The 21839-nt window shown below is 32.1% G+C and overlaps 1 protein-coding gene across 6 annotated transcripts in view; it reads left to right on the top strand.

The window, feature by feature from the left end:
* The first annotated feature begins 297 nt into the window (after positions 1-297).
* Positions 298-21839, top strand: part of LOC143080642 (plexin-A2-like) — a 62793-nt gene continuing 41251 nt past the window's right edge. For all 6 annotated transcript variants that reach the window (XM_076256629.1, XM_076256606.1, XM_076256623.1 and 3 more), the window contains exons 1-5: positions 298-321; positions 2301-2382; positions 12470-12645; positions 15261-15403; positions 21187-21289. In XM_076256629.1, coding sequence (XP_076112744.1) covers positions 313-321; positions 2301-2382; positions 12470-12645; positions 15261-15403; positions 21187-21289 — 513 coding nt within the window. In that variant the 5' untranslated portion in view covers positions 298-312. The remainder of the gene's footprint in view (positions 322-2300; positions 2383-12469; positions 12646-15260; positions 15404-21186; positions 21290-21839) is intronic.

Here is a 21839-nt window from a genome sequence, read left to right as displayed (position 1 = left end):
ATTAATATTAAAGATACTTACTATGCTAACCTGGGAGAGTGGTGGAACAGTTCAACAGCTTTTAGGCTAAGTAACACATTATTTAAAGTATATACATTTATTACACCTGTATATACTATAAGCTATGTTATGTTAAATTTTCACTATTAATTTCTTTGAAATCAAATTAAGTTAACATACATCTTCCTATTTTTCATGTTTTTTTTGTTTGTTATGTAGAAGAATGATGAAGGCAAACTACAATGCATCATTGATAAAAAAAAAATCTCAGTGCAGAGAATAGAAACCGGAACCCTTGAGTGTAAAAATGTCATGATACAGGTAATTGATTAGAAACATTTTATCATTATTTAATTATAATTATTACTGAAGGTAAACAATTGCAGTAATACATACACAATTTTCCTGTCATGTTCACTGGAAACTAATACACTCCCAAGAAAATTTAGTCCTACTAGAGTTACGTATATCAATGTATATCAATGACTTCGACTTCTGTGTACATTTGTATTTCTAAAAGAATTTATGTAATATACAAAAATGATATTGTCAAGTTTGCTAATATTACAAAAAGTTACTATCAATCCTTTTGTAAAGAATTTTTCTTGTTGAAACAAGGTATCAATTAGTTCAAATATGGAAATAAACAAATTATTATTTAGAACTATTTAAGGGGCACTAGCTATGAGATATATAAAAAATATATAAAGCATGATTTTATTGGTTCAATCATTTATGAAAGTGAAATAGTGAAATGATAATTGAGTTTTGGCAGCTAGAAATGTTCAATTTGGTTAAATAAAGCTAAGAAACATTTATAATGAATTATTCACTAACTTACAAGGTTAAAGTTTTTGGTCAAGGTAGTTGGTTAGTCCAATCGACTTCAAACTTAGTACACATGTTCCCTATGATATGATCTTTCCAATTTTATTGCCAAATTAAAGTTTTTACCACTAAGTCACGGTCCACTGAACATAAAAAATGATGGTGTGAGTGGGGCATTCGTGTACTGGGGGCACATTCTTTGTTCTAGTCTGAGTGTCCATTCGTCCATCCTTCTGTCCTGCTTCAGGTTTAAGTTTTTTGTCAAGGTAATTTTTGATGAAGTTGATTTCGTATCAACTTGAAACAAAGTACACATGTTCCTTGTGTAAAATATCTTTCTGATTTTAATGCCAAATTAGAGTTTTGACCCTAATTTCACGGTTATTGTAATGAATATAGAAAATGATAGCCCAATTGGGGCAATAGTGTACTATGGACCATTCTTGTTTATCTATGATATAAAATTAAACAGACCTATAAAAATCCAATTGCACAAGTTTGCTTAATTATACCCCTGCTTTAAAATTATACCCCCGCTTTAAAAAAGGGGGGTATACTGTTTTACCTCTGTCTGTCCTTCCGTCAGTCCGTCAGTCAGTCCGTCCATCCCATGAATATTGTTCGTCGCATTTTTCTCAGGAACTACAATACAAGGATTTCTGAAATTTGGTTTCAGGGTTAATTTAAGTCAGCTATACCGTGTGATGCGTTTTCAGATTGATCACTTGACAACTTCCTGTTTACCGAACACTTGTATGATTTTACATATGATAGCAAAGTTGAAAATTTTCGTCACATTTTTCTCAGGAACTACATTACAAGGATTTCTGAAATTTGGTTTCAGGATTTATATAAGTCAGCTTTACCGTGTGATGCGTTTTCAGACTCATCACTCAACAACTTCCTGTTAACCGAACACTTGCATATTTTTACACTATTAATATTATCCACTTGTGGCGGGGGTATCATCAGTGAGCAGTAGCTCGCAGTTTCACTTGTCTATTTATGAATACATGGCTTATATGGTCATCGGAGGTCAACTCGATAGTTTTAAATTAGATGGACTCTGGACTAAAATACACATGAAACGAAGCAACACAATATCATAGCCAATGCCCTGTAAATAGTTTATTTTAGACTTTTGATAAATGGGATAAATGTTAAAACATTAGGTTTAAAATTAGACATGAAACCTATTTATATAAAAATAAGATAATTTGTTATGACTGCAAATGAAACAACTATATATCCACTAAAGACCAAGGAACAAGGAAAGGATAAGGCTGCCCCACTAGAAAAGTTTTATAAAGGATTTATATTAAAAAAATATATGGTGAAGTTAACTGCATGATGACAAATTAAGATGATAACTTTCATAAAAGTTTATACTAATATTGTTGACAGTTGAGCAAAGTAAGAGCCTTGGAGACACTGACATAAGTAGTAAACATATATTTATCTTTGCTTTGTAGCCTTCTAAACAAGGCAACCTACATGTACCAATATTTCTAGAGTATAATGGTTCAAGATTAGATGGTAATTCAAGTTTAGAAGGTATGTTGATTACAGGTGACTCATTCATATATGTTGCCCTTACAATATAAATATATGTTGTTTGTGCTGTTTTTAGACCCTTCTACAACGAAATTTGTTTTACATACACACATATAAAAATTGCGGTTTTTATCAAAGGCAATCATAGGTTTGAACATAGTTTTCAATTTAGACTTATATATATATGTGTGTATGTAAAACAAATTTCGTTGTAGAAGGGTCTAAAAACAGCACAAACAACATTTTCCAAAAGACCAAAAAAAGTGAAAAAGTATATATAAATATATATATATAACAAGTCAAAAAGGGTACAACATCACCATTAAATAACTATAGAATGAACAAATATTAGATATTTCAGATAACAGATATCCTTATAATAACTATAGAATGAACAAATATTAGATATTTCGGATAACAGATATCCTTCCAATAACTATAGAATGAACAAATATTAGATATTTCGGATAACAGATATCCTTCCAATCACTATAGAATGAACAAATATTAGATATTTCGGATAACAGATATACTTCCAATAACTATAGAATGAACAAATATTAGATATTTCGGATAACAGATATCCTTCCAATCACTATAGAATGAACAAATATTAGATATTTCGGATAACAGATATCCTTCCAATCACTATAGAATGAACAAATATTAGATATTTCGGATAACAGATATCCTTGAATTTCAAGGATATCTGTTATCTGAAATATCTAATATTTGTTCATTCTATAGTTATTTAATGGTGATGTTGTACCCTTTTTGACTTGTTATATTTTATATTTTGTAGTGTACAGAATCATATTACATGATCCATCGCCCTGTAAGATTAATCGTTGACTATTTATTCAGTCATTTTATATATATATATATATATAATGAGTGACTGTTGATTGTGTTATCCTTTTGAGGGAAAACTTCAGAAATTTCAATGTAAACAGTATTTTTGTTCACCCTTATCTAGTGTGAGATGTCACATCACTATGATGCTCTTACCTGCCATTTTTCAAAATGCTCATGTTGGTTTTACATGCAGGACCTTCAAATATTTTTAAATGTTGTTTTTTGGCTTCTTCATACTTTTACAGGTTGCACTTTGTAAATACAGCTGTTTCTGAAAACAGGCCTCTTTTGGGGAGAAATTGAATATTCATAGAAAATTAATTTTGTTTACATACTGGTTCCCAGTTAATTTATGCTCTCTGTGTTCCATATTGCAGAGACAGAACTTGGGAATGTTACCAGTAAATAAACATGTGCATATTGTTAACATTGAAATATGTGGCAACCTTTCATTCAAGGTAGGGGTAGTTAAGGAAATTAGTGTAAGTTTAAACTCTGAGAAGTTCAGGGCATATAAACGTTGAAAATATGCCGCACAGCCCTATATTTTGACCTTTGAAAAAAATTGTGGTGCAAATGAACTTTCAATTCTAGGATAATAGATATAGGAAGATGTGGTGTGAGTGCCAATGAGACAACTCTCCATCCAAATAACAATTTAAAAAGTAAACAATTATAGGTTAAAGTACGGCCTTCAACACGGAGCCTTGGCTCACACCGAACAACAAGCTATAAAGGGCCCCAAAATTACTAGTGTAAAACCATTCAAACGGGAAAACCAACAGTCTAATCTATATAAACAAAACGAGAAACGAGAAACACGTATATATTACATAAACAAACGACAACTACTGTACATCAGATTCCTGACTTAGGACAGGTGCAAACATTGGGAAATTGCATTGTCAATATTTACAGAAATGCAACCTTACAAGCCTAAAGCTATTGTAATATTAATTGCTTTGTTTAGAATTGTGGACAATTGCTATTTCAAAATTTCCTTTAGTGAGCCTCCATGGGGGAAATTCCCCGCAAATAGTGACAGTTAACAGGTATGGATGCTTGTCATCTGTTCTCTCAGAAATGAGAAGGTCTCTTAGCACTTTAGTCAAAAAAGCGAGACTAAGCGATCCTACATTCCGTCGTAGACATCGGCGGCGTCAACAAATATTCACTCTGTGGTTTTTTGTAAAATTAAAATTACATTTTTTTCGTATTTTACTTATAAATGGACTTAGTTTTTCTCCCGGGACATATTACATTCACCCTGTGGTAAAAGTTATAAAAATTTTAATAACTTTCTTATACTCTTTTGGAATTAAACCAAACTTGGACAGAAGCTTGTTTATGATCAAAAGCTAGTATCTAGAAGGAAAATTTGTTTTCTTCCAGTTAACATTACATTCAGTCTGCAGTTAAAGTTTTTAAACATTTATAAGATTCATAAACTATTCTGGATTTTTACTTAACTTGGACAGGAGCTTCTTACAATCAAATGATAGTATCAACTGGAATAATTTATTGATTTATTTCCTCATTTTTGTTGAGCCTGCAATTAACAGAAAGAGTATGTGAAACACTGGGTTCCACGGAACCCTTACAAATTTTTTAAACAGTTACTGAAAGTCTCCACTTCAATTGTTTCAATTAGTTTATATACAGGATTTGAAATGATTTGGTAATAAAAGATACACACAAAAATGCAACTTTATCTCAGTCCATAAAAATTGATACACATGAAAATAAATGAAACCACAGTATTTGATTAGGTTGTTTCTCAATTACTATAAGCAGTGTATGGAATGATTGTAATGGGTACTTGTCAATCTGACTTGTTTCGTCTGACCTTGACCTCATTTTCATAATTCATTGGTCAATGTTAAGTTTTTGAGTTTTGGTCTCTGTTTCAAAAACTATAAGCAGTAAGTCATCTTTATTTTTATGCCCCACCTACGATAGTAGAGGGGCATTATGTTTTCTGGTCTGTGCGTCCGTTCGTCTGTCCGTCCGTCCGTCGTCCACACTTTGGACAATAACTCAAAAACACTTTCACTAATTTCCATGAAACTTTAGTGAATTGTTTATATCTATTGACGTAAGCTCCCTTTCGTTTTTTTTTAATTTCAGATTTTAAGTTTTGGATTTATGGGGCTTTATTCATAAAAAAGGGGGGATTTTCAACACTTCGGACAATAACTCAAAAAGGCTTTCACCAATGTCCATGAAACTTTGGTGAATTGTTTATATCTATTGACATAAGCTCCCTTTTGTTTTTTTTTAATTTCAGATTTAAAGTTTTGGATTTATGGGGCTTTATTCATAAAAAAGGGGGGATTTTCAACACTTCGGACAATAACTCAAAAAGGCTTTCACCAATGTTCATGAAACTTTGGTGAATTGTTTATATCTGTTGATGTAAGCCTTTTCAATTTTTATCAATTTCAGATTTTAAGTTTTGGGATTTATGGGGCTTTATTCATAAACTAGAGGCTCTTAAGAGCCTGTGTCGCTCACCTTGGTATATTTAAATTAAACAAAGGAAGCAGACAGTTCATGACAAAATTGTGTTTAGGTGATTGTGATGTGTTTGAACATCTTACTTTACTGTACATTCTTGCTGCTTACAATTATCAATTATCTCTATCTATAATGAACTTGTCCGTGTAGTTTCAGTGGAAAATGTTAGTAAAAATTTACAAATTTTATGAAAATTGTTAAAAATTGATTATAAAGGACAATAACTTCTTAGGGGGTCAATTGACCATTTTGGTCATTTTGACTTATTTTTTAGTCTTAAATTGCTGTACATTATTGCTGTTTACAGTTTATCTCTATCTATAATAATATTGAAGATAATAACCCAAAACAGCAAAATTTCCTTAAAATTACCAATTTAGGGGCAGCAACCTTATAACGAGTTGTCCGATTCATCTAAAAATTTCAGGGCAGGTAGATCTTGACCAGATAAACAATTTTACCCTTGTCAGATTTGCTCTAAATGCTTTGGTTTTTGAGTTATAAGCCAAAACTGCATTTTACCCCTATTTTCTATTTTAGCCGTAGCGGCCATCTTGGTTGGTTTGCCCGGTCACAAAACACAATTTTTAAACTAGATAGCCTAATAATGATTCTGGCTATGTTTGGTAAAATTTGGCCCTATGGTTTCAGAGGAGAAGATTTTTGTAAAAGTTAACTAAGATTTACGAAAAATGGTTAAAAATTGACTATAAAGGGCAATAACTCCTAAAGGGGTCAACTGACCATTTTGGTCCTGTTGACTTATTTGTAAATCTTACTTTGCTGAACATTTTTGCTGTTTAGTTTATCTCTATCCATAATAATATTCAAGATAATATCCAAAAACAGCAAAATTTCCTTAAAATAACCAATTCAGGGGCAGCAACCCAACAACAGGTTGTCCCATTCATCTTAAAATTTCAGGGCAGATAGATCATGACCAGATAAATAATTTTACCCCATGTCAGATTTGCTCTAAATGCTTTGGTTTTTGAGTTATAAGCCAAAAACTGCATTTAACCCCTATGTTCTATTTTTAGCCATGGCGGCCATCTTGGTTGGTTGGCCGGGTAAAAAAACACAATTTTTAAACTAGATACATCAATGATGATTGTGGCCAAGTTTGGATTAATTTGGCCCGGTAGTTTCAGAGGAGAAGATTTTTGTAAAAGTTAATGACAACGGACACCAGACGACGGACGACGACAGACGCCGGACGCCAAGTGATGAGAAAAGCTCACTTCGGACAATAACTCAAAAAGGCTTCCACCAATGTCCATGAAACTTTGGTGAATTGTTTATATCTATTGATGTAAGCTCCCTTTCAATTTTTCTAAATTTAGATTGTACATTTCAGTGTTATGAATTTTTATGCTTAAAAAAGGGGGGATTTTCCAATTTTGGGACAATAACTAACACTTTCACAAAATTTTATGCAACTTTGATATATTGTTTATATCTATTGACATAAGCTTAATTTTATGCAACTTTGATAAATTGTTTATATCTATTGACATAAATTAAGACAACAAACTTAGATAAATTTGAGGTAGCCTTAATAGTGCCAATTTTTTTGTGCATTTTTATTTTTTATTTTTTTTGGGGGGGTGGGGGGGGAGGCGGGGGGGGGGGGGGTATTTGACAGGGCTCACACTATTCTAGTTGATCATATAAATTCATTTAAAGTATAAAAGACAAGTTAAAAGAGCAACGGGCATATCATGCGCTAAAGCGCAGCCCTTTATTTCAGACTTGGGATTAAATTTAAGATACTTTATTTTTTTATTACTTATTATTGGCTTTGAACCAGGGCTCCCAAAACATATTTGAGCCAGCAGGACATTTTTGTGTTATCCCAATTTTAATCCCTTAAGACTTATTAACAAACGACAACCATAGTAATCAGTTGGTCATCATAATGATCATATGAATTATGATCGACACAAACACGGTATTTGATTTTATTTAAATATTAATTCAATGTTCTGAAGCTAACTGTTAAATTGACAGTGCACCATTCTGATGGTGCAACATCAGAGCATTAATATATGTCTAAGACTCTTTATTTGTGCAAAATTACTCTATAAATAACTTCCTTTTCGTTTATAAAAGTAGTTTTTCTATTATTGGATGTTGACTTGACAATGGTAAAACACGGACCAGAGACTTATATGTGAAATCCATGAAGGTTAACAAAGCACAATTGAGTTTAAAAGTAGATCTTTTCACTTTTTTTTCTACAGGAAATGACTCGACAAGAAGGTTAGATATAGGGTTCAATGATATTTTTCGCAATTTTGAAAATTCAGGTGCATAATTGATTCTCAACTCTGTGCACATGTGTACTAGGTTGAACAACATAGAATTTTCTGACATAAAATATGTTTAAAGTAGACTACATTTTTAGCTCACCTGGCCCAAAGGGCCAAGTGAGCTTTTCTCATCACTTGGCGTCCGGCGTCCGGCGTCGTCCGTCGTCGTCCTGCATCCGTCGTCGTTAACTTTTACAAAAATCTTCTCCTCTGAAACTGCTGGGCCAAATTAATCCAGCTTGGCCATAATCATCATTGGGGTATCTAGTTTAAAAATTGTGTGGCGTGACCCCGCCAACCAACCAAGATGGCCGCCACGGCTAAAAATAGAACATAGGGGTAAAATGCAGTTTTTGGCTTATAACTCAAAAACCAAAGCATTTAGAGCAAATCTGACATGGGGTAAAAATGTTCACCAGGTCAAGATCTATCTGCCCTGAAATTTTCAGATGAATCAGACAACCTGTTGTTGGGTTGCTGCCCCTGAATTGGTAATTTTAGGGAAATTTTGCTGTTTTTGGTTATCTTGAATATTATAATAGATAAAGATAAACTGTTAACAACAATAATGTTCAGCAAAGTAAGATCTACTAATAAGTCAACATAATCAAAGTGGTCAGTTGACCCCTTTAGGAGTTATTGCCCTTTATAGTCAATTTTTAACCATTTTTCGTAAATCTTAGTAATCTTTTACAAAAATCTTCTTCTCTGAAACTACCAGGCCAAATTTAAACAAACTTGGCCGCAATCATCATTGGGGTATCTAGTTTAAAAAATGTGTGGCGTGACCCGGCCAACCAACCAAGATGGCCGCCACGGCTAAAAATAGAACATAGGGGTCAAATGCAGTTTTTGGCTTATAACTCTAAAACCAAAGCATTTAGAGCAAATCTAACAGGGAGTAAAATTGTTTATCAGGTCAAGATCTATCTGCCATGAAATTTTCAGATGGATCGGACAAACCGCTGTTTGGTTGATGCCCCTGAATTAGTCATTTTAAGGAAATTTCGTTGTTTTTTGTTATTATCTTGAATATTATTATAGATAGAGATAAACTGTAAAGAGCAACAATGTACAGCAAAGTAAGACTTAAAAATAAGTCAACATGACCTAAATGGTCAATTGACCCCATAAGGAGTTATTGCCCTTTAAAGTCAATTTTTAACAATTTTCATAAAATTTGTAAATTTTAATTAACATTTTCGACTGAAACTCTTAGGCCAAGTTCAATATAGATAGAATGTTTGTAAGCAGCAAGAATGTTCAGTAAAGTAAGATGTACAAACACATCACCATCACCAAAACACAATTTTGTCATGAATTCAAATGTGTCCTTTGTTTAATATTCACATAGACCAAGTTAAAATTTTATCAAATCATATTTTTATACATTTTCTGGTAAACTGAATCTTGTTGACTGAAATTTAAGAAAATAACTTTCAATACTAGACCAATCAATGTCCCATACAAAATAGTTTACCTGTTGCCTGAACAGGTAAAGTAACCTGCAAAAGGTCAGGTCAAAAAGAAGGTATTAACTTCAATTTTTTTCTGAAATATATTAAAATGTAGGTTTTTTTCTTCTAAACTATATTAAAATGACTGTTTCAGGCATGACACAACAAGTCATTTATATAATTTATTGGACTTGTCCCGAATATACAACCGTTTTGGAAACCCTGCTTTGAACTACCTTATTCTGTGACTTGAACTGCAAGATTTTTATGAAAGAATTAACAAGTTTTGTGAAACCAACTTCTAACGTTTTCAACCCAGATCCCTTAATTATTAATTTTCACAGTTATTTTTCAAATATGTTGAAGTTGTTCGTCTTCTATTACAGAACTATTTGAGGATTTTTTTCATTATTTCAGACTTGCATTGTCATCATTGTCAGCTCCATCCAAAGATATTTGGTTTATGGACAATAACTATAGAATAAATGAATGGGGAAAAAAAGGTTTGACCACAAAATGAAGGTTGGGAATGATTTTTTTGGGGTTATGGTCCTGACACTTTAAAAAGGAATTAGGAGCCAAAAAGGGGCCCAATTAAGCATTTTCTAGTTTCCAGAAAATAACTTGTTGAACAGTGTATGGATCTCTCTGAAATTGTACCATAGGTTTCCATACCATCAGTCAAACCATTTCGGGATAAGGGGCAAAATAGGGGGAAAACAAGGGTTTCCTGGTTAATGGACAATCAATGGTCTTTGGATCTTTATGAAATGGATATTGGACTGTTAAACATTATATAAGGGATAGCATTTGTTTGATGCATGATATTTTTACAGTATATAGAAGAGAACAATAATTTTGGATTACTGCTCTTTATTGATTTTGAGAAAGCTTTGATTCTTTATGTTGGGACTTTTTGCTGAGTATTACAATTTTTCATGCTATTATTAGTACATTTTTTTCATATTCTGAATTCAACTGTGTGTTTGGTTGTTTGTCCCATTTTCTAATTGGTCCAAATTTTGGTCCTAAGGCTATAAGATTTGTTATGTTTGATTAAATAAACATTAAAATGGAATAATTACAATGTTATATTTAGATTACCTCCCTTACAATGCTTTTAAATTTATGTTAAGTTGTCTCCTAGTTCTAGTATGAATTATATTTTAGCTGTTTCTAGAAACATCAAATACTGTGATGGAAGTATATATAATATGATAATAGTGTATATTAAAGGGTTCATGATCAGTGGTAATAAATTTTGTTTTGAGGTGATTAGTTGTCAATTTATTTTTAGAAGTTACTATGAAATGCTGATGAAGGTATTTTAATTTTAGCCAATTGAGATGATGATCATATATTGAGGGAAAGATTTTTTTTTGGAAATAGGTAGGGAATGTTAAGCAAATAATTGGAGAAGGGGTGAATTTAGGTGGTGGGGACAATTTTTTCCTCAAGATTTCAGATATTAAAAAGAAAATTTCTTCAAATATTATTGTATTTTTCAAAAGAAAGGGGTGTCTAAATTCATATCATATAACCATTTAAATTTCTTAGACTACAGTTATTCTGTATCAAATATTTAATTTCAATCCAAATTTAGACCTGTATCAAGTGCAAATATTGTGTTCAGTTTTTCCCCAACTGTTCAGGGTTGGACCTCTTTGGTCATATCCATCTGCACCCAAGGAAACAATTTATTTATATGTCATATTCATAAAGTATGCTTTGATCAAACTACTACAAACTAATTTACACTGTTGTTGGTATTGGTAAGTGTAGGCCTGCTGATTTTGATAGTGAAAATTTTCTTGTGTGTCTATACAAAGTTATGGGAAATTTTAACATTCATAACAACATATTTAAGGCAAGATTGATATGCATACCTGCCAACTGTCACTATTTACAGGGGATTTCCCCAATGGAGGCTCCCAAATTGAAATTTTGAAACATCTATTTTAAACAAAACAATTAATTTTACAATGACTTTAGGCGTATAAAAGTATGAAGAAGCCAAAAAACAACATTAAAATGTATTTGTTGGACCCCTTGAAGGTTTTTTTTAGGACTATGACCTCCATCTTGCACACAAAAACCCCATGGGCATTTTGAAAAGTTGGCAGGTATGGATATGCCAGATTATATCCATGTGCATTTTTTTTACAGAGCTATTTTAGTTATTGTGTTGTCATTTTAATGTTAAATTTAACATGGCCATTAAAGCAGGAGGTTTAGCATGCCACAAAACCAGGTTCAACCCACCACTTTTTTCTTTAAAAAAATGTCGTGTACCAAGTCAGGAATATGGTCATTGTTATATTATAGTTCATTTCTGTGTGTGTTACTTTTTAATGTTGTGTTTCTTTTGTGTCGTTTGTTTCCTCTAATATTTGAGTGTGAATTCACATTATTATAAGACGTGTCACGGTACTTTTCTATCCCAAATTCATGTATTTAGTTTTGATGTTATATTTGTTATTCTCATCAGATTTTGTCTAATGCTTAACATGCTTAATTTGTTTCTGTGTGTGTTACATTTTAATGTTGTGTCATCATTCTCCTCTTATATTTAATGTGTTTCCCTCGGTTTTGGTTTGTGACATGGATTTTTTTTCTATCAATTTATAAGTTTTAAACATCTGTATACTTCTGTTGCCTTTTTTAAGCCAATTCTAAATATTCCATATATTCTCGGAAAAATTTCAATATGGACAAGATAAATTTACTTATCATGTGTTCTTAATGCAGCTGTAATTTCCTTTTGCCAGTGAAGTCATTGTTAATAGAAATCGCTATGTTTCTATTTGTGAAACAATGAAACAACAGGAAGTGGTCCAGTTGCAGTATACAGGATATAGTATATCTGATTTGAATGTTCAATATTTTTTCATCACATAAAGTGTTTGATGAGTAACTTCATATATGGTTTTGAATTTTATTTAATAGTCTATAACTGTAAAGACTTTGGTGATGAGAGTTGTGGATATTGTAAATACAAGAAAATCCAAGGCTATAAGTGTGATTGGTGTGGCTCCTGCAAATATACAGAACAAGATGACTGTAGAGGCCAGGGCAATTCTAACAGGCCTGAGGACAAAAAATGCAGTATATCAATATCAAAGGTGATATAAGCTATAATGTTATCTTTATAATGTAAGGCATACATCTGGTGTGTTTTCTAAATATGTTGTACCTCCCATCCCCCTCCCCCCAATTGGATTATCACTTTAATTCTTGTCTTCAGTGTTAGAGAGTGCCACAAGCTCGTTAAAGCCTTTAGTTTATATCCCCTTTAGGGGCCAAATCGTTCAATCTTTCATATATACAACCCAATTGTAATGTTTTAATAGATTTCTAACAGCAATTATAGCAGGAATCACCACACTATAGGCAAGATGGACAGTTTTTGGGATACGATTGCTTTCAAGCAATCTGTAGACTTATATGATTGGCTCAGGGTGTCATGCCCTCACGTCAACCGTTTTATTCTAAACATTAAGGAACATCTGAGAGTCTTATGATTGTCTTGGTTTAAAAGGTAAAAACAAGCAAATGGATTGAACATAAACAACTTTCCTATAATGTTCTATTCATAATCTTCATGTTTGATATTTCCCTCGACTTATATGCCTGTTTTTAACAACACGGAAAATCAGAATTCAGCAGTATTTATATTTGGTGTTTTTATAAATTTAGAAACAGTGCGTCAGAGGGAAGTCCCCAGTTGTGATAAAAATGCAAGAGTTCTCTGAATTCTGATAAATCTATTTCTGTCATATAAGAACTGAAGTGGAGTTTTTCTTATATGTCACTGTTATGAAACTAATATTTGATAATGTACTTCCATAAAGAAATAGAGAACCATCTAGGTTGTTTAATTAACATTTAATATACGTTCTTACTCCAGGGTTTGTTAAGTTAATTATGTGCATGCCTATAGTTTCTTGACTTCAAGGGGTATTAGATTGAATGGTTGCTCTGGATTCCCCTATACTCAATTGATTAATTTATAACTCATGGGATCCTTTCTATGTATGTCTGCTATTGAGGGTTATTGTTGTTGCATAATTTTAAATCATATGCATCATTTGAATTAAACAAATGTAGTCCACATTGTAAAAGTAACTTCAACACCCCTTTAGGCGAAATGGAGTCTTCCATATTATCGTATCGAGTTGTCTCCCTTCTGGAAGTAACTTCTGTGAATTCTGAATCAAAACAACATGTTGAGAAAAATTAACTCGTTTTGTCGATAAATGTTGTATTATATTAAAAACGAGCTCAATTTTAACCTAGGAATGTGTACGAAAGGAGTCATGATCACTGACCCAAAGGAAATAAAATATTTAAAGAGTTAGGAATGGGGTTCCTCCAAATTAACGTAGGAAAATAGGTGATACAGGCAAGATACAAAGTGAAATACCTTCTCTCAGTCTCAGTGACTGCTGAGAAAAGTAAACTTAAAATTGATAGTACAAAACTAAAACACAACAGACCTAAGTTTATTGTTCATACACTTCTATCCGGTATTGGCTATTCGATTAAGGTTACATATATTAAATTTTACATGACTGTGCAGTTGAATTAGTTTTGAAAATAGTATTATCCAGCTACATGTTTACAATGGCAATTGTATCCCTCAGAGCAATCTGCTCTTTGATTTTTATTATACTATGATTCCAGATTTTGCTTTATGAATGCTTCAAAGTAAAGATAGATTTGGATGAATTTTAATGATAATTTCCTTATATGTCTTCAATGTATAAAAAAATGAGCTTATACCATATTTTAGCATCTTTTGTTTACCTTTCCTTGTGATGATTTTCAATATCAGAAGCATGTATTTTCCTGTAAAATGTTTAAATTATTACGCCATCATTCTATGATGTCGGGTACTTCATTCATAAAAAAACATATGACATAGGAGTATGATCGGAACAGCCAATGCAATATATTCATATTTTACCACGGGTGTGTACTCAAAGTGTTTGAAGGACGTCATGTTAGAATGCTAATTTATCTATCTTTTGCTCAGATTAATCTGTGTAGCAGATTCATGGAGGTATTATACTTTTATGACTGATTGATAGGTGTTATTAACATATTTGTAACCAGTGTTGTTTACAAAACAATATTCGTAATGTCCGCTTACTTGAGATGTCTTCAATGCTTCAAGTAATGCTTTGTTTACTTGAGTTTAAGTCATGAATCCCAACATTGCTTTTCATTTACAATTAGAGGTATCGATTTGTCGTCTGTAAAATATGTGTTATACAGTGGTCCTCTACATATCCTTTTTATAATATAGAGATGTATGGTGTTTATCTTATGAATAAAGTTTCCTTGAAATTTTCGCTGTCATTTTATCTTCACATTTCAAGTGTTACCGCAAAAATAGAGAGAAAATTAAACTGCCATGAAAATCTCACTGTTTACAGTTACAGGATAACTATTTAGGGTTAAATTGGAATCTTGTCACTTCCTGTTTAGTTTACTTTTAGTCGTCAGGGTTTTCATTATTGAGCAGTAGCTTACAGATTCACTTGTTGCTGTACTTCATCTCCAAGTCTCATGAGGCCTTCAAAATGGAACAACACTGTATAAGTATATTTCTATTAATAAATATCAATGTTTTTATTTTTTTATTTACAGGTATCAAAACAAGATTTGTATAGAAAAGGGGGGAATAGTTATCACAATTGGTTATCATACAGTATAATTGTTATATGTATTTTAGTTGGAACCATCATCTGGACCTAATTTTGGTGGCACACTTGTTACTTTGGAAGGTAAAAATGTGGGTAACCAAGATGATGCCATTACAGTTACGATAAGTGGTACAGAGTGTACAAATGTTACAGTAGTAAAACCTTCTAAAAAGTAAGCAATTTAATATTATATTTTGTAGCTGTCTCACAAGATAGATATAGGAAGATGTGGTGTGAGTGCCAATGAGAAAACTATCCATCCAAATAACAATTTAAAAAGTAAACCATTATAGGTTAAAGTACGGCCTTCAACACGGAGCCTTGGCTCACACCGAACAACAAGCTATAAAGGGCCCCAAAATTACTAGTGTAAAACCATTCAAAAGGGAAAACCAACGGTCTAAAACCAAATAGTCCTTTTGCCTTTACATGCTATTTGTCACCAATACAAAATAGATATAACCAAAAGCTTTAGCACAATATAAATATTTTTCTGTATATCAAGTTGTACCTCATTTGTTATACCAACACATTATTGCAAATGATATGAAACTTTTCCACAGATTCAACTTTTTCTATCCTATTAGGTCTGAGTACAAAGTTATTGTCCTTTGATTTTCGTTGTCCACGAATATAGTCCTTAGTGTGGACAGTGTGTTACTTGCCAATTTTTGTTATACCCCTTCCAAATTTATTTCTCCATGTTGTATTTCTCATATAAAAAGTAGGTGGGTGAAATGACACTGTAAAAAAATTTTGGTCATAAATATTAATGTAAAGTAGTGATTAGGTCCAGCTGAACAAGGTAAAAAATAAGCACCTCGGAAGCTGTCAAAAGTTTTCAAGAACCCCTTAACATAAAATTGTCCATATTTTGAGTTAGAGCTGATGAAGTTTTCTATAATTTTGATATAACTTGTCCCAAACGTAGTACAACACACTGTAAAAGCCCAGGTTGGATTTCTTTTATTTTCATTTATTGTCTTAATAAAATGCACTACGAAATAACTGTGTACTTGGACCATTTGGTCACCGTCAGTCTATTTAAACTTTTGTTAATTAAATTCTATTGTTCCATTGAATAAATACAAAAATACATGTTTCAACGCATAGAACTGCATGTGAAATCAGGAAAATATAGAATCTGTACCTTGGCAACTTCCCTGAATGATTTGATGGTGTCAATTCGTCAAATAGCATAAAACTAAAGGATTTTAACTTTTATTTGATAGAACTTCTGCAAAAATGACCAATTTTGGCATTATAGGGTCAAAATAAGCATTTCTTAGCTTTGTAGCTCACCTGGTCCAAAGGGCCAAGTGAGCTTTTCTCATCACTTTGCGTCCGGCGTCCGTTGACCGTTGTCGTCCGGCGTTAGCTTTTACAAAAATCTTCTCCTCTGAAACTACTGGGCCAAATCAAACCAAACTTGGCCACAATCATCATTTGGGTATCTAGTTTAAAAAATGTGTGGTGTGACCCGGTCAATCAACCAAGATGGCCGCCACGGCTAAAAATAGAACATAGGGGTCAAATGCAGTTTTTGGCTTATAACTCAAAAACCAAAGCATTTAGAGCAAATCTGACAATGGGTAAAATTGCTTATCAGATCAATATCTATCTGCCCTGTAATTTTCAGATGAATCTGACAACCCGTTGTTGGGTTGCTGTCCGTGAATCGGTAATTTTTAAGAAAAATTTTGCTTTTTTTGGTTATTATCTTGAATATTATTATAGATAAAGATAAACTGTAAACAGCAATAATGTTCAGCAAAGTAGGATCTATAAATAAGTCAACATGACCGAATTGGTCAATTGACCCCCTAAGGAGTTATTGTCCTTTATAGTCAATTTTTAACAATTTTCATAAATTTGTAAATTTTTAATTAACATTTCCACTGATACTACTGGGCCAAGTTCATTATAGATAGAGATAATTGTAAGCAGCAAGACTGTTTAGTAAAGTAAGATTTAAAAACACATCACCATCAACAAAACACAATTTTGTCATGAATCCATCTGCTTCCTTTGTTTAATATTCACATATACCAAGGTGAGTGACACAGGCTCTTTAGAGCCTCTAGTTCAATTTTGATGCATAAGTGGCATTCTGACTTTCTATCTGACATGTTTTCATTGGTCAATTTTTGTGTTTCTATGATTTAATCCAGTTGTATTACTCATTTGTGAACTCTTGAATCTACAGAAAAGAAGATTATCTCAGACAAAATGAGCAAAATGTGTTGTATATATGACCCTCGTCTAACACCCTGTTCGGATCAAGTTAAATGTGAGGAGCATGGCACATAAAAGTTGAAATCCATAATAAAGACCTCACTAAATTTGTATAAAAAGCACTTAACAATGTCTTTTGTACCTGTTTCATTTCACATAGTATCTTTCTTCACTTCTGTAGGATAGCATGTGGTTCAAATATAAGCCTGTTGAGACTAAAATTGCATGCAAGTTTTCACTAAAAAGTGAAAAATCTTTGTATCAGACCATTCTGTCTGCTAAAAAAGTTGAATGTAAGAGCCTTTTTGTGCTCAGATTTATTGTATCATGTCACCTGAGTATAGAAATGATAGAAAAGACACAAATTTTTATTTCCTATAGCTTCAATATACATTTTTAAATGTAAATATGTGCTACGGCCTACGACCCTTTTAAACTAATATGATCTGTTACTTGCAAGTTTTCTTTCCACTTAAAGTACATTAAATACATATGTAAGGATTATTTATAGTCTAAAAGCTTAACAAATTTAAAATTGCTGGAAAATATTACATCTTCACTTAAGGCCCCCTTCATTGGAAAAACCTTCATGTTTAGGCACATGCTCATATAAATTTAACTTTTGAATAACTATGCTAAGTCTGATATACCAAATTAGTACTCTATTGCTTTAAATACATGATGTATTAAATATTAAGGCATTTTAAAAGTATTTTTTTGCAACATTTTAAATTTAAAAGCCCCAAATGTTGATAGTTGAAATTTCTCAATTTTAACGTCTAAATTTAACACGCAAACTTGAATATAGAATTAATCATATTGTCTATAATATATATTCTATTGCTATGAACTTCGTAAGCAGTCTTATAATATATTAGGCTTTAGTCATACTAAGTTTTATTAAGATTGGTCAACTTTTTCTATCCTATTAGGTCCGAGTACACAGTTATCGTCCTTTGATTTTCGTTGTCTACGAATATAGTCCTTAGTGTGGACAGTGTGTTACTTGCCAATTTTTGTTATACCCCTTCCAAATTTATTTCTCCATGTTGTATTCCTCATATAAAAAGTAGGTGGGTGAAATGACACTGTAAAAAAATTTTGGTCATAAATATTAATGTAAAGTAGTGATTAGGTCCAGCTGAAAAAGGTAAAAAAATAGCACTTCGGAAGCTGTCAAAAGTTTTCAAGATCCCCTTAACATAAAATTATCCATATTTTGAGTTAGAGCTGATGAAGTTTTCTATAATTTTGATATAATTCGTCCCAAAAGTAGTACAACACACTGTAAAAATATGATTCAGAAAGTGCAGGTGGGATTTTTTTTATTTTCATTTATTGTCTTAAAGAAATGCACTACGAAATAACTGTGTACTTGGACCATTTGGTCACCGTCAGTCTATTTAAACTTTTGTTAATTAAATTCTATTGTTTCATTGAATAAATACAAAAATACATGTTTCAACGCATAGAACTGCATGTTATGATGTTGTATTTATTAAATATCAATACTTTATCTTCAATCTGTTCAATATATATATTAAAACACTGATTTAATTGTTTAGAGTTAATTTCTGACAAAATTTATAGCAATTTTTTGGTTTTTGTGTTTGACAAATAAAACCTGATAAATGATTATTTACCTTAAGGCCTATTTAGAAATAGACTATCTATAACCAGGCTTGTCTGTCTGGTGGTCTAACACATATTGCTGTCTATGTTTTCTCCATTACTACTGAACAGAATGTATATGTTATTTTGGCCAGCTGCTGAGCTTGACAGGGATAAGTTGTTAGGGGAAACCACTTTAAGGATCTACCAGAAACCTATTTTTCTTTTGCAGATTCTTTTAAATGCAAATAAGAATAAGCTTAACACATTTATATCATGTGCATTTTTTTTATGCCCTGGCAGTAGGGGCGGGGGCATTAAATGTTACTCATGTCCATCTGTCCCATCTGCCTCACTCACTCACTCGGTCCCATCTATCCATCAGGAACATTCCCAAAATTGGTTTTTGTTATCTAACTTTTGATTGCCTCAACCAAATATTCTTAAACTTATACACAATGCATATTTGCTCAAAACACAGATCAAGTTCAAAATTGAGTGTCATCACTCTGACTGTTCATGTTTCTTTTCTCTTTTTTTAGTCTGACTCAACCAAATAGTGTAAAACTTATTCACAATAACATATTACCACAAAACACAGATCAAGATAAAAATTGGGTAGTTTCACTTTTACTGTTCATGAGTTATCCATCTTTATGAACATAAAATTGCTAAATTTTTGTTTACATTCTCTTAACTTTAGTTTGCCACAATCAAATGTCCTTAAACTTGTAAACAATGCTTATTTACCACAAAACACAGATTAAGTTTGTAATTGGGTGGCATTATTTTAACTTCAGTAATGCCCCTTTATGATATGGAAAAATTGCTAATTCTGACTTGTTTCTGTTCTCTTTAGTTGCATCAACCCAATGTTATGAAACTTTCACACAAAGCTTATAGTCACATAACAGTCTTTACACTAATCATGCTAATAGTCTATTTGCCGATTCCCTTAATTGACCCTGTAATTAGAGATTTTTTTGTTGTTGTCTCCCTTATGAGGGACATAAATTTTTGTTAACAATGGAGAGCTAGTGGAAAGAGCAAATTTACCTGTGCGTAATATGAGTAACCTTTAAATTTTTCAAATCTTTTATTTACATTAATTTGTTGTTTAGCTAAATACATTTGTCACCAGAAGTTATTTTTCATTAATTAATTAAACCGCAGACACATCATTTGTTTGGTATAGAACCAGTCTACAATTGATAAAGTGAAGTAATTTGATTAAAAAGTGTGTAATAACAGAATCAATTCGATAATTAGCAAATGGCCTATTGAATCCTGCATCTGTATTTGGAAGTTGTCTGATGCATATTTACAAGCGGGAGCATCTGTGGCCCATAGACACATACAAGTCACATTCTCCATTTATTTTATTTTTCATTTAATTATATACCACTGCTTTTAAAAGAATGGTGGTATACTGTTTTACCTCTGTCTATCCTTTCTTCCATCAGTCCATCAGCCAGTCCTTCCCTCTGTCCCATGAATATTTTTCATCGCTATTTTCTCAGGAACTACAATACAAGGATTTCTGAAATTTGGATTCAGGGTTTATACCTGTCTGCTAAACTGTATAATGGGTTTTCAGATTCATCACTCAACAATTTCCTGTTTAACAATCACTTGCATCATTTTACACATGATAACCAAGGTGAAAATTTTCATCACATTTTTGTCAGGCACTTCAAATTACAAGGATTTCTGATATTTGGTTCTGGGTTCATATAAGTCAGCTATACCCTTTGATGTGTTTTCAGATCCATCACTCAACAACTTCCTGTTTACCATCAAGTTTTTGAAGGGGGTATCATCAGTCAGCAGTATCTAGCAGTTTCACTTGTTAGATGCTTTTTTTCTTTTATAAATTGATATCAACAAAATGAGATGTCTTTCAGAAAAATTCTAAGAAACAAGGAGTCACTTTGGGTCTGACATGATGCTAATGTAAAGTATTTTTTTTTAAAGATTGCTAATGAAATATTTGAACCAAAATTTAAAATATAATTTTGGTATAAGTTTTATTGAAACTCCTATATTCACATTTTTTTCAAAAAAGAGTTTTGATTCTTAGTAATAGCAGAAAGTTTTTTTTTTTTTTAGAATTAGCTGTATAACAGGAAATGCAACTGGTAGGTCAATCGGTATACAAGTAACTGTTAATGGAGAAATATATACAGCAGAAAATATAAAATATACTTATGTGGTAAGTATATATTACCTGGGATTTATGTCACTAGTATCTCATTATGGTATGTGAAACATTTTGCAAATTAATTTTGTATGAGGAATTGGGAATAATGTCAGTGTGACAAAAAGCAAAAGACTTTCAAAAGTCAATGTAGATCGATATATCAGCATTAGAACTATTTCCATGATATGGGATGATGACTGAATAGCAATTGAGTCTCATAATGGCAAACAAGATAATATGTAAAAGCATGCATTCATGTCCCTCGATCCTTAATTGGGTTAGTTTTGACATCAAACATTTTGTATCAATTTTCCAAAATTCTAAATGATTTCTTGACAAACATAATGATAAAATATATTTAGTTATTATTTTGATGTCATGAACAGAAAGCTATAACCTATTATTATATGACTATAAATTTTCTGTTTTCTCATTGGCTAAAAGCATAGGAAATCCTCTTTGATAAAACATTATATTCACCGCGGCAAAAATCACGAGAGGTTAATATAAGATTTGGAACAGCGTCCGTGTACCTAAATATAGAAACTGGGAATTCTTGTTA

The sequence above is a fragment of the Mytilus galloprovincialis genome, chromosome 1 (genome assembly GCF_965363235.1).
Source record: "Mytilus galloprovincialis chromosome 1, xbMytGall1.hap1.1, whole genome shotgun sequence".
In the NCBI taxonomy this organism is placed as follows: Eukaryota; Metazoa; Mollusca; class Bivalvia; order Mytilida; family Mytilidae; genus Mytilus; species Mytilus galloprovincialis.
This window is presented reverse-complemented; position numbering and strand designations above follow the sequence as displayed.